The 12,865-nt window shown below is 43.3% G+C and overlaps 1 protein-coding gene across 2 annotated transcripts in view; it reads right to left on the bottom strand.

Annotated features, from left to right (window-relative positions):
* The window catches only part of STIM2 (stromal interaction molecule 2), a 73,962-nt gene extending 64,964 nt beyond the window's left edge, over positions 1–8,998 (bottom strand). The window contains exon 1 of one of the 2 annotated variants that reach the window (XM_088658593.1): positions 8,684–8,998. In XM_088658593.1, the coding sequence (XP_088514719.1) occupies positions 8,684–8,858 (175 nt within the window). In that variant the 5' untranslated portion in view covers positions 8,859–8,998. Of the gene's footprint in view, positions 1–7,429; positions 7,981–8,683 lie in introns of those variants that run through there. The other variant, XM_035112120.3, reaches the window with a different exon arrangement.
* Between the last annotated feature and the right edge of the window lie 3,867 nt (positions 8,999–12,865).

The following is a 12,865-nucleotide window of genomic DNA, read 5'->3' as shown; positions in this document are numbered from 1 at the left end:
TGTCGTTCTATGTCTACCACGCGCTGTTTAATGATGTTTTTTGCTTGCTCATTCCCCATGTTAAGTAAGAACTGTGGATTGAATCCTAGAGTTCTTATTATATTATCCACTGCTCATTTCCATATCGATTGGAAATCGTCTTTTAATAGTCAAGGAAGCAAGACTGCTGGGAAGAGAGGCTAGTCTCGGCCAATAATTGCCTAAGAGACATTACCAAAGATGGGTGTGTGGGAAGTAGCCCTCATTTAGCATTGTTTATCTAAAATCAACTCTTTGCATATAAAAAATGTGGTAACTTTTTGCAAACCTAACCAATACAAATGCATACAGGAAGCTGAAAGTTAAATTTCTACTGTGCACTGCATCCTTTCTGAAGTTCCATTTACGATGGAAATGATGTCCGCAATAAAAGTAGCCAATAATATTCCTAATTAAAAACTATCTGTTATTAACACTATAGTCTGAAACACATATTTGTGTGTGATATACAATATTTTTAATTTTTTGGCATATCAGTACTACATATATATAGCATTCACTGCTTGTGATTAGTACAAATGCAAGATTACTGTAATTAGTGCAATATAAAAGTATATAACTATTACACTATATAATGAATTTGCTTTAACTACTGTGGGTATCACATAGCTTGGTTTCCACAGCAACCAACACTGCAGAATGATAACTGTATCTAAAAAGAATGAAAGACAGGTCATTATATAACTTTCACCAGCAGTGCAAGATACTTCATAGATAGTTAATCACCAACTTTCAGTTTGGGAAACATAAGAGTTCCCAGGCAACAGACTTTTTTTTACTTCATCCACAGTTTTATGAAAAAAATAATACACACAAAAATGACCACTTCAAATTCAATTTTGGTTTTCTTAATTAATCATTTAAAAAAACCCAGCTATACTGCACATTCATTCTACTTTGCTATACTGCACAGTCATTCTACTATTTTTGAAATCTTGTATCATCACATTGTGAAAAACTATTTAATAAGCAAAATCCAGCTTGGACCAAAAATATACTCAGTAGACTAATGTTGCAGACCAGATCCAAGTGCTCTTGAAGAAAACTGATTTTCTAGATCCATTCAAATAAATAAATAAATAAATATTATTTATACCCCACTCATCTGGCTGGGTTTCCCCAGCCACTCTGGGTGACTTTCAACAGAGTATTAAAATACAATAATCTATTAAACATTAAAAGCTTCCCTAAACAGGGCTGCCTTCAGATGTCTTCTAAAAGTCTGGTACAGTAGTTCTTTTTCTCTTTGACATCTGGTGGGAGGGCATTCCACAGGGCGGGTGCCACTACCGAGAAGGCCCTCAGAGCTGGACCTCAGTGTCCAGGCTGAACAATGGGGGTGGAGACGCTCCTTCAGGTATACTGGGCCAAGGCCCTTTAGGGCTTTAAAGGTCAGCACCAACATTTTGAATTGCACTTGGAAACTTACTGGGAATCAATGTTGGGGTTTATATGTCCTTTGTTAACTTTGCAGTGGTTCCAGTCCTACTTGAATGAACATTTCCAGAGGGTGCTACTTGGGAGAGTGCTCTTCAGCCCCATGGAGCCTTCTATGTGTGGTTCCTTAGAGTTCGATTTTACCCCCTATGCTATTTAACATCTGTATGAAACAGCTGAGTGGAGTCATCCAGACTTTGGTAGTTACGCTGTCAGTAAAACATAAATGATACACAGCTCTACCTCTCCTTTACATCTGGCAAGCTTGGCAATGAATGTGCTGGTATGTTGTCTTGTTTTGGTAACTGGATGAGAGCCAATAAACTGAAGCCCAATCCAGGTAAAACTGAGGCACTGTCAGTGGGAAGTGGTCTACTCTACTGGAAAGTAGAAGAGAAGCTAGGATTTCAACCATTGGAATTTCATGGAGCCCACTTTAGCTATTTGCTTATATTTTGATTTAGGCTAGTAAATGTTGTGAGCTCTTGGAATCGAAAACTATAAAAATTCAGAGAGACAGAAATAGCTTCCCTTCCCACCCAAACCCCCCCAAAACAATCCAGAGTAAGGTATTGCAGAATAATTTGCTAAACAAATGATTGTTGTTGACAATGTTTGCTGAATAAGATGTTTTGCATGCAATGACATCTTCAGCCATAGTAATATGAAGAAGAATTTGATTCCAATTTCCATTCCCAGCCTCAAAGCTGAAAGGCTCCTCACATGAACCCACGTGAAGTCCTACATCTATATTAGGCACTCCATATCGAACCATGGCAATTTACCACAACCTATCCCAAACTTAGATTATATGCAACATATCATCATTTGTCAAGTAGGATTGTTCTCATTTATCAGTGTAAACATGCAGCTGTACTTCAGAATCACTATTTAGAAAGTTGAGATAAAAGCAGCATAGAGCAATAGATACAGTATCAATCTACAGGAAGGCTTCAGAAAAAGAAAGATTAACTAGAAGAAACTGATAAGGGAAAAACATACCCACAGTAGACAGGAAATATGCTGAGAACTTGGAATACAGGTAAGAATCCCTCAAATCCCGAGATGTTGATACACTGTAAGTCAAAGTGAATTGTATGTTGTATATTGTTTATGTGAGATGCCTAGAGAACTTTGCTGATCAGTGGTTTATAAATGTAATTATTATTAACTTATAAACCACTGATCAGCAAAGTTCTCTGGGCAGCTTACATAAACAATATACAAAATACAATTCCCAACACAAAAAAACACAAAAAAGTAAAACTCTGCAAAACGTGACTAAAATCAGCATAAACCCCAGCAGCAACAATACTTGAAACCAGCAAAAACAAAAAACAAAAAAACATCAACAGGAAACTTGGTGCAAGAACTAAAACAATACACAAGATTGTAAATAAAAGGTCTGGGAGAACAGGAACTGGTCTTCACTTGGCACCTAAAAGATCACAGTATACATACCAGGGGAGTGCCCATTTGCCAAAACTTCTTTTAGACCAAAGAAGAAAAATAGAGCTGAGAAACTGTTTTTATACAAAAGAGAGGGAGAAAGCAAGGGTAAAGGATTCACTGCACACTATGTCTCTGATACTAAAAAACAGAACAGAGAAACCTCATTTAAAGTCATGCTATTCTGGAAATACCACAGACCCTTAAGCTATTTATCCAGAAAAAATTTAGTGTGCTTTTCAGCACACTTTTCAGATTTATTACAGTATAAATTATGGTTTAGGTCCTAAATTGCCACCACTCCCCTCAATATCCCATAGGCCAACCAATTCACAGGAGCAAGGTTTCAGGGGGCTGCAGAGGAAAAGGGGGCAGGAAAGCCCTGTTCCATGAACATGGATCCAAGCCAAAGTATTTAAAATAGAAAACAGGGCCACTCCCATGCTAACAGGATAAAATAGAATCACACACTCAATTCAGTTATCTGAAAACACTAGTCAAATCCCCAACATTATTCCATCATTTACTACTGCAGAATGCTCCACAATCCCCCATTCATGCCCACTGCCGCCGCCCCCCCCCCAAGCAGCAGCCATACTTGGTACCTAGCCATACTTGGTACCTCCCAGCATCACCACTCTGGCTGGGAGAAATTGCTAAAACTACCCTGAGTCAGGAACCCACAAATACAGGACACATTTTCACTGGCTCTTCAGCTGTTCCTGATTCCTGGCTGTGTATATTACTTCTCCCAGTTAAAGTAGCAAAGCCAAGCAAGTTTTGGACCTTAAGAATATCCACGAGGACAAGAGAGTTCCCTGCAGCATTCTACAATGTGCTGAAGCAGCCATTAGAACAGGACTTGAGTTCAAATACATATTTATTAAAAAAAAAAGCCCTCACTGACAGCCCACAGGCAAGTCACCAGCTCTCAGCCTAACTCAGCGTTTCTCAACCGTGTGCCGCGAGACGCTGGCTGGTGTGCCGCGACGTGCGGGCGACGAGAAGGGCGATTTGCATTGTCACGTGCCTGGCGGCCGCCAATAAGTAACACTGACCCGCCGGAAAGGAAGCCAGCCGGGTCACGACGCGGGGCGAGCGCAGCTCTCAACAGCCACCACCACAGGAGGGTGGTTTTAGACAAACTTAAAGAAGCTGGCTGGATGAGCTCAACCTGAAACTTGCTGAGCAAAGGATTGTGCTAGCAGAGAAATCAGCGGCTTGTGAAGCCTTATTACAGGAGATTGCAACCAACACAGCAATTGGCAAGTGTTTCTTACAGTCATAATTATATAGTCAATATAGGGCGGCACAGAGTTAATTTTTTTAACTTTTTTAATGGTGGTGTGCCTTGTGATTTTTTTCATGGAACAAGTGTGCCTTGGCCCAAAAAAGGTTGAGAAACACTGGCCTAACTAACATACCTCGCAACATTGTTTGGAAAACTTGATACTACCATCCACATACCATTCTGGGCACGCTAACAGAAAGATAGGGCACAAATGTAACAAATAAAGAAAATTCCGCAAAGTCTGTAATAACCCACACTTCAAATGACCTGATATATGCTCCCCCCCCCCCCCACGGATGCTTCTTTCCCACAGAAGCACACTTGTCTTTTTTGCCATCATTCACAGAAGCTGCATCCCTCTGAAAACACTTTCATGTTTTGTTGTTTTTAAATTTGCTTTTAAATAGTGTCTGCAATATGGTCAATTCATTTCCAAAATGGTTACTTTTCCCCCCAGGAAAGTGATTCACTGCTAAGGTGCTCACTGAACACACTTTTGAAGATGTCAAAGTACAGGGTCACAGGACAATGTCAAAGTTTCAGTTCCATCTATCACATCCATGAAACTTCCTCCAGAACAATCTACATTCCATCTTCTCATTTTCAACAGTATGATGGCGAGTTTATTTCCTGGGAATTAATTCAGCCGCCTCTGAGCAAGTCTTCCTGCTGATAATATATTATCAACACTTCATAGGACTGTTTATTTCACTCCCAACTTCCTTCACTCTGCTTCAGATTCCACTATCGTGCAAACAGCGTGTTTTGCCCTCTGCACAGCGCAAGACCCAGACGCAAGAAAAATGGTTAGAACAGTTGCTATATTCCGGTTACACACAACTATAAAACATGCAGACAATAGGATGACAAATATTAAACAGCACCCTCCTACGAAGATTTTTTTTAAAGCCTCTGGAGCACTTTTATAGTAACTTCCTTGTGGGTTAATGTCGAGTTAGAAGTCTGGGATTGCCGGGAAAGCTTCATGCACTTGCCTCAGTTCCGCATTGCTGCTTCTGCTCCTTTTGACTAGTAATTCAAACACAGAGAGAAAAAGAGAGAGGACCACAGTTGCCTGCCGACACATCTGGTTCTTCTGCAGGAATAACTGGATGAGCAATGACAAAGCCAAGAGAACTGCATTGACAGCCTTTACAAGCCATTTAAGACATGTAAAAAAAAAACCACATTGTAAATGGGTAAGATAAATGAGGAGTTGGCCCAAGGAGGGCTTTGAAACTGAAACTGAAATCCTAAGCTGCTCTTCATTAATGCTCCACTCAAAGACATTAATTGAAAGGGTATAACACCGGCTACATTTCAGTGTAGATACAGCAAGGGTGTTCAGAAGGCTTCATAAACAGTGTGGTTTAACAGTTAGAGCATTGAACTATGACTTGGGAGACCAGAGTTCGAATCCCCACTCAACCATGAAGAGCACTGGATGATCTTGGGCCAGTAGCCATCCCTACCTCACAGGGTTGTTATGAGGATGAACTGGGGGGGAGGAGAACCATGCACACAGCCTCAAGCTCCTTAGGAGAAAAAAATGGTGTATAAATATAATTAACAATAATAATAATAATAACCAAACCTGCAAAGAACTGAAGAATGGAGGACAGTAATTAATTATCCCAGCACACCGGGACTGAAACAACAATGTATATGAAGGACTACACATGTGAAATGGATTTTATATTTATATAAGATGTAACACAGGCACTATTTGTAAGGAGGAAAAAATGTCTCTGATCTTATGAAAATGTATTAAATTGAAGTAATTTGGTTGATTTTGTAATAATTTGGAAAATTAGTAAAATAATTGGGGGGGGAACTACCAATGACCAAACTCTGTCAAGTGTTCCCTATTATGCAGCACTTAGGGTAAAACGCCACTACTTCTCCCACCTACACATCCATAGGTACGTCATATCCTAAGTTCAGTGATAAGGTAAAGGTACCCCTGACCGTTAGGTGCAGTCGCTGACGACTCTGGGGTTCTGGTGCTCATCTCGCTCTATAGGCCAAGGGAGCCGGCGTTTGTCATGTGGCCAGCATGACTAAGCATGGCAAACCAGAGCAGCGCACAGAAACGCGTTAACCTTCCTGCCGGAGTGGTACCTATTTATCTACTTGCACTTTGATGTGCTTTCAAACTGCTAGGTGAGCAGGAGCTGGGACCGAGCAACAGGAATTCACCCCTCACACCATCGTGGGGATTCGGCAAGCCCAAGAGGCTCTGTGGTTTAGAGCACAGCAACACCCGCGTCCCAAGTCCAGCGATAACTAGCACTAAAAGCCTTTCCAGTTTTCATCCTGCACACACCTCACCACAAGCCAGAACCCCGAGTGTTACCTGAGGCCATCTAGACTAAACTTGGGTCCTCGGATGTTGTGGGACTACAACTCCTATCCTGGCAGCTGGGGGGGGTGTTGTTGGATTATTGTTTTTGTTTTGATTTTATATACAGTATTGTGATCTTTTCTGTAAACATCCCTGAGATCCCCGGGTATAGGGTGGTATATAAATTCAATGAATCAACAATAAACAAAGAACATCTGAGGACCCAAGTTTGAGAAAGGCTGGTTTTAGGCAACTTTCTTCCCTTTCCCTGATCCCCACCACCCTCAAGATTCCCCCCCCCCAAAAAAAAGCTCCATCCTTGGAGATACCAGCAGCTCCCCCTACCTTGGCTTCTCCCTCCCCAACTGAGGACCACTTACATGCCTCACACCCCAACAAGAGCTCGCTGTCGCGAAACACGCGTCCCCCGCTCCACACGTGACCCCGACACCCCCCCCCTTTCCGGAGCAAGAGGCGAGACCCGAGGGATCCGTTTCGTGCCCTGCATTTAATGGTCATATACTCCTTTTGGCTCCCTCACGAGCAGAAGAAGCCGGTGCCGAAGATCCGCATCCCCGCCCCCGCGCCGCCAACTCAGGGCCAACTCAGCGAGATCGCGCGGGCGAAATGAGCGAGACACGCGTCTGCCGTTCTACACGTGACGTCAACGCGTACCCGGCGGGAGTCGTTCCTGTGAGCCTTTGAGCAACCGCAACGAAGATTCCCGTTCCTTTTCCCTCCCTCAGCGCTGAGGGAGCCTCCGCCTCCGCCTCCGCCCGCGGCTCCCCCGTTTCCTCCTCCGGCAGCGGCGGCGGCGGCGGCGGCGGAGATGCTCCAACTTCCCTCGCCCATAAACTGCTGCTTCTCACCTGTCCCCAGGGCCGGGCTGTCGGAGGCAGCCGCAGAAGCCGCTCCACCCGCTCCGCCACCGCTTCCCCTTCTGCTGCCGCCGCCGCCGGCCACGTCCGCCGCCGCCTCCGCCTCGCAGCGCCCTGGGGCCGGCGAGGAGGCGGCGGGCGAAGGCGAAGCAGCAGCGCGGGCGGCGGCGGCGGCATCCGCCTTCGGCAACAGCGGCAGCAGCAGGAGCAGGAGCAGGATCCCTCCCGGCCGCGCGGCTCTCCTCACGGCGGCGGGGCAGCAGCGGCGTCGGCTCATCGGCGCGGCGGCTCGGCTAGGCTCAGGCGACGGGCTCCTTCGTCGTCGCCTCAGCTCGCGAGGAGGATGCCTCCCGCGCCGCTGCCGAAGCCCCGCCCCCCACGGGGGGGCCTCACGCTCCGCTGACGAAAGCAGCCGATGCGGCGGTTGCTCCCCGCTCGCGCCGCCGAGGCCGCTACTCCGCATGCGCGCCGCCACGCAGGCGGTGGGACGTGCGCAGTAGCGGCGTGCGAAGCCGCGCCTGCCCTTACGGCTTGCCCGCCCGCGCCTTGATGGGTCTCTCTCTCTCTCTCTCGCAAGGGAAAGGAGCGGGGTGCAGGGGAGCTGGGAAAGAGATGGCGTTGTTGTTTTGACGGGGGGGGGGTGAGCACGCTCAGGGGCATCCCTTTGAATGGGAATATGCCACGTGGGGGTGCGCATGCTCAGTAGCAGCGCTGTCTTATTGACTCCTGCCACGTGGGCCGAGCATACTTAGGGCCATCCCTTCTTATTTATTTATTTTGAAATAATTTTTATTTCGTTTAACAAATATAAAATCATAACAATATGAACATATATATCCATATTTAAAGATTCCTCCGAATCTCTGGACTTCCCACCTTCCCCTCCATGAGTCTATTACTCAATTTAATAGTATTATTATTATTTGCACACATACACACATACTGAGTAATATGCAGTTTAAAATGCAATATATATGCAGTCATACCTCGGGTTACGAACGTGATCCATGCCGTAGGGACGTTCACAACCTGCAACGTTGGTAACCCACAGCACTGCGTCTGCGCACGTGCATGACGCGATTCTGTGCTTCTGTGCATGCGCATGACATCATTCCGGTACTTCCAGGTTCGCGCAACCCAAGCATACAAAACATACCGTATACATTTTAAAGAAAGATGCCTTCTGCTGAGTACACAACACATTGATCTTTTAAATCAATCTTGCAATCAGACTTAAAATCTCACCTGTAGTGGTCACGAGGTGGCCAAAGTATTGGAGCCTCAGCTTCAGGATCTGTCCTTCCAGTGAGCACTCAGGGCTGATTTCCTTCAGAATGGATAGGTTTGATCTTCTCGCAGTCCATGGGACTCTCAAGAGTCTCCTCCAGCACCATACAGTCAAACCTCGTTTTAAGTACATTTCGGTTTGAGTACTTTCAGTTTAAGTACTTCGCGCATGTGCAGAAGGGATCTGCACGCTTCGCGCGCTTGCGCTATCGCCGCTCAGATTAAGTACTTTTTAGGGTGCGAATGGCACCCCGGAACCAATTACCGTAAGTAATTAACCCGAGGTACCACTGTAATAATTTTATTTTTAATCATCTATAATACTGTCCTATTTATTTTATAGTACAGTACATTGATTACTGCCTTCATTTTATGGATCAATTGTCTCATTAGACAGTAAAATTCGTGTTAAATTGCTGTTTTAGGGGGTGTTTTTCATCGTCTGGAACGGATCAATCCACTTTCCATTACTTTCAATGGGAAAGTTTGCTTCGGTTTAAGTACACTTCCGTTTAAGTACGGACTTCCTGAACCAATTAAGTACTTAACCCGAGGTACCACTGTAATTCAAAAGCATCAATTCTTCGGCGATCAGCCGTCTTTATGGTCCAGCTCTCACTTCCATACATCACTACTGGGAAAACCATAGCTTTAACTATACGGACCTTTGTTGGCAAGGTGATGTCTTTGCTTTTTAAGATGCTGTCTAGGTTTGTCATCGCTTTTCTCCCAAGAAGCATGCGTCTTTTAATTTCGTGACTGCTGTCACCATCTGCAGTGATCATGGAACCCAAGAAAGTAAAATCTCTCACTGCCTCCATTTCTTACCCTTCTATTTGCCAGGAGGTAATGGGCCCAGTGGCCATGATCTTAGTTTTTTTTAATGTTGAGCTTCAGACCATGTTTTGTGCTCTGCTCTATCACCCTCATTAAGAGGTTCTTTAATTCCTCCTCACTTCCTGCCATCAAAGTTGTGTCATCTGCATATCTTGAGATTGTTGATATTTCTTCCGGCAATCTTAATTTCACTGGTTCATCCAGTCCAGCCTTTCGCATGATGAATTCTGCATATAATGATCTAAATGCGGCAAAAAGGTGTATAAATCAAAGGCTGGATGATGCAGAGCTATACAAAAATTTCTTAGCTGGTGGTGGAGTCTACTCGACGCTAAATTTCGGCAAAACCCCTATTTACCGTGCTCCGTCCTATTTAACATCGCTTGCGGCCACGTCTCACCGATATGCCTTCATTAAAGCTAGGTTCAATGTTTTTCCAACAAACGTGCTGAGACATAGATTTACTAAGGGCCAAGTCTCTTCAATGTGTGCTTGTGAAATTAAAACATCTGAATCTCTACATCATGTTGTGTTTATCTCCCCTATGTACAGTTCGGCTCGTGCTAGTATACTAAACTCCATAATCCAGCCTATGGCTGACAAACCAGTTGACCTTCAGCTTGCCTGGGTTCTTCAAGATGTGGATCCTTATATTACTCTACAGGTTGCTAAATTCCTAACAGCCGTCCTCTCGTACAAGAGACGGAATGGAATGTTAGCTGATTATTTATAGTTAAAAGAATTTTCTATAATGACATCAGATATTGATTTTAGCGTAGTGCCTAAATTTTTAATCATAATCTTAAACTTTTCTTTTTGAATTGTTAATATTTGTCCTTGTGAACTGTGAATTGTGTTATATTATTTATGGCTTGTACGAGTCCGCTATTTTATTTGATTTATTTTGTTGTGTTGTGTTTCATGATGGGCGTAAAGCCGAATAAACATCCTTGTTGTTGTTGTTGTTGTTGTTGCTGCTGTTGTTGTTGTTGTTGCATATAAGTTAAATAAGCAGGGAGACAATATACATCCTTGTCATACCCCTTTCCCAATTTTGAACCAATCAGTTGTTCCATATCCAGTTCTAACTGTAGCTTCTTGTCCCACATAGATGATAGAAAACACTTTTAAATGATATTTCCCACAGCCTGATAGATATCTGATCACCCTGATTAAACTTCCATCCTGTGAGCAAAGTGAAATCAACTGTCCAAATCACATCGGAATTTTTATCCCTTGACCAATTCTATATCATTCAACAAACTGTATAGGGAATGGGATTCGTCGGAACAATCTGCAACTCCATGATAGTTAAAGTAAACACTGCTAATCCCCAAACATCTGCCTGGGGCTTCCTGCTTCAGTTTTCCTGTAATCCATTTACATTGTGAGCTCCTATGGGAAATTTTATTATTTGATTTAGGCCAGGCAACCTATAAAGGAGGCCTAGAATTTTTTGCAAGCAGGGAAGAATTCCCACTTCAAAACATATAAAACCCACATCAGGGGAAGATGGGAAGCTGTTATTTTCAAATATGATATCTAAATCAACATGTTCTCTAGAAATAGGAAGAGGGTGCATGTATCTTAAAGAAGAAAATATTTGGAAATGTATAGAGATACCTAAAATGTATAGAAACTTATTCATGTACAGCAGGAAGAATGTGACTTGCCCCACAATGGAAAGAAGCAGAAGTCCCAGCAAAGGAAGAATGGATACAAAAACTTATGGGATATACAGAAATGGCGAAACTTACCGGAAGTATAAGAAACCAAACTTTTTTATAAAAGAATGGAAATGGTTTATTGAATATTTGCAGATAAACAGATAAAAACATTGGGAGGATTATCGTAATAACCCGCCCTTTTATAAGAGCATATATTTAAAGAAGATGACTCAATGAACAAATTAAGTTAATTTGCATATGCAGAAGATATTAAAAACAAATTTAAGGAACTGCAGAAAGTGGGGGAAGGGAGTCAAGTTTTGAAATGTCTAGCTGAATGTAAAATCAGTGAAATGCATACATTTGAAACTATATATATATATATATATATATATATATATATATATATATGAGAACTGCTTTCTGTTAGAATGTCATGGCTTGACCAACATCTCAGATGCAGTTGAGGGATAGGGTCAAACCAGACAAATCTGTAGAAAAACGATGTGGAGAATTGATACCCAGCAAAACAGTAAGCAATTTCTAGCAGTTTTCAGTGTCCAAATGCTTTAAAACCGGGGCCAGTCCACTGTCCCTCAGACCTTGTGGGGGGGCTGGACTATATGGGGGGGGAATGAACAAATTCCTGTGCCCCACAAATAACCCAGAGGCGCATTTTAAATAAAAGGGCACATTCTACTCATATAAAAACACGCTGATTCCTGGACTGTCTGCGGGCCAGATTTAGAAATAGAAACGTGTTTGAAATAGTACAGGATAGCAATCCTGAAGCAATTTTGACTCTTCCAAACCATTTTGACTCTCCCAAATTGACCTCAAATGTTTCTCTGTGAGGGGGAAGGAAATGAGAAAGCCTCTCCATTGTCTTTTGCTTACCTGTCTTAAGGGCGTATTTGTGTATGAATAGGGTGAGCCTGTGGCCTGGATTCAGGAACTAAAGTATTTACCATCACAAAAGAATAGCCAGGCTGCCCAGGTAAAGCAATCAGTGCCTATTATCAGGTATTCTGGCAAACAGGATTTCTGCTGCAGACCGCCTCCTGTGATGCACTTCTGCTGTGGACATACATCATACTTCTGTGATGTATGTATGATGTTTTGGGGTGATGTGGTCTTGAGCTACAGGGTGGGTAATTTCAAAAGTCTATATAAGGGCTTGCACACCATTGTTCTGGGTTCCTCCTCCCTCCTGCATGTGGTGAATGAGGACCCTGTTGAAACAGTCTAGTAAAGATCAGACTTACAAGCTGCTTTGCTTCTCAGTATTCTCTGGTTGGCCTCTGTTATTTTCTCCTACCAATAGTGAAACCACTTAAGAACTCTATATGGGCTCTTGGGTACCCTATAAGGGAAAAGGAGCAGGTTTTTTTCTATAGCAATGATGAGCTAAAAAACCAGAGAAGTTTGGGTGCTAGAAAGGGAGCCTTTCTCAGTGGCCAAAGTCAATGCTGTTTGGGCACAAACATAACCGGTATATAGTTACAGGTAGGTAGCCGTGTTGGTCTGATGTAGTCAAAACAAAACAAAACAAAAAAATTCCTTCCAGTAGCACCTTAGAGACCAACTAAGTTTGTCATAGGTATGAGCTTTCGTGTGCATGCACACAGTCGTCAAC

The sequence above is a fragment of the Zootoca vivipara genome, chromosome Z1 (genome assembly GCF_965207765.1).
Source record: "Zootoca vivipara chromosome Z1, rZooViv2.hap1.1, whole genome shotgun sequence".
Taxonomy (NCBI): Eukaryota; Metazoa; Chordata; class Lepidosauria; order Squamata; family Lacertidae; genus Zootoca; species Zootoca vivipara.
This window is presented reverse-complemented; position numbering and strand designations above follow the sequence as displayed.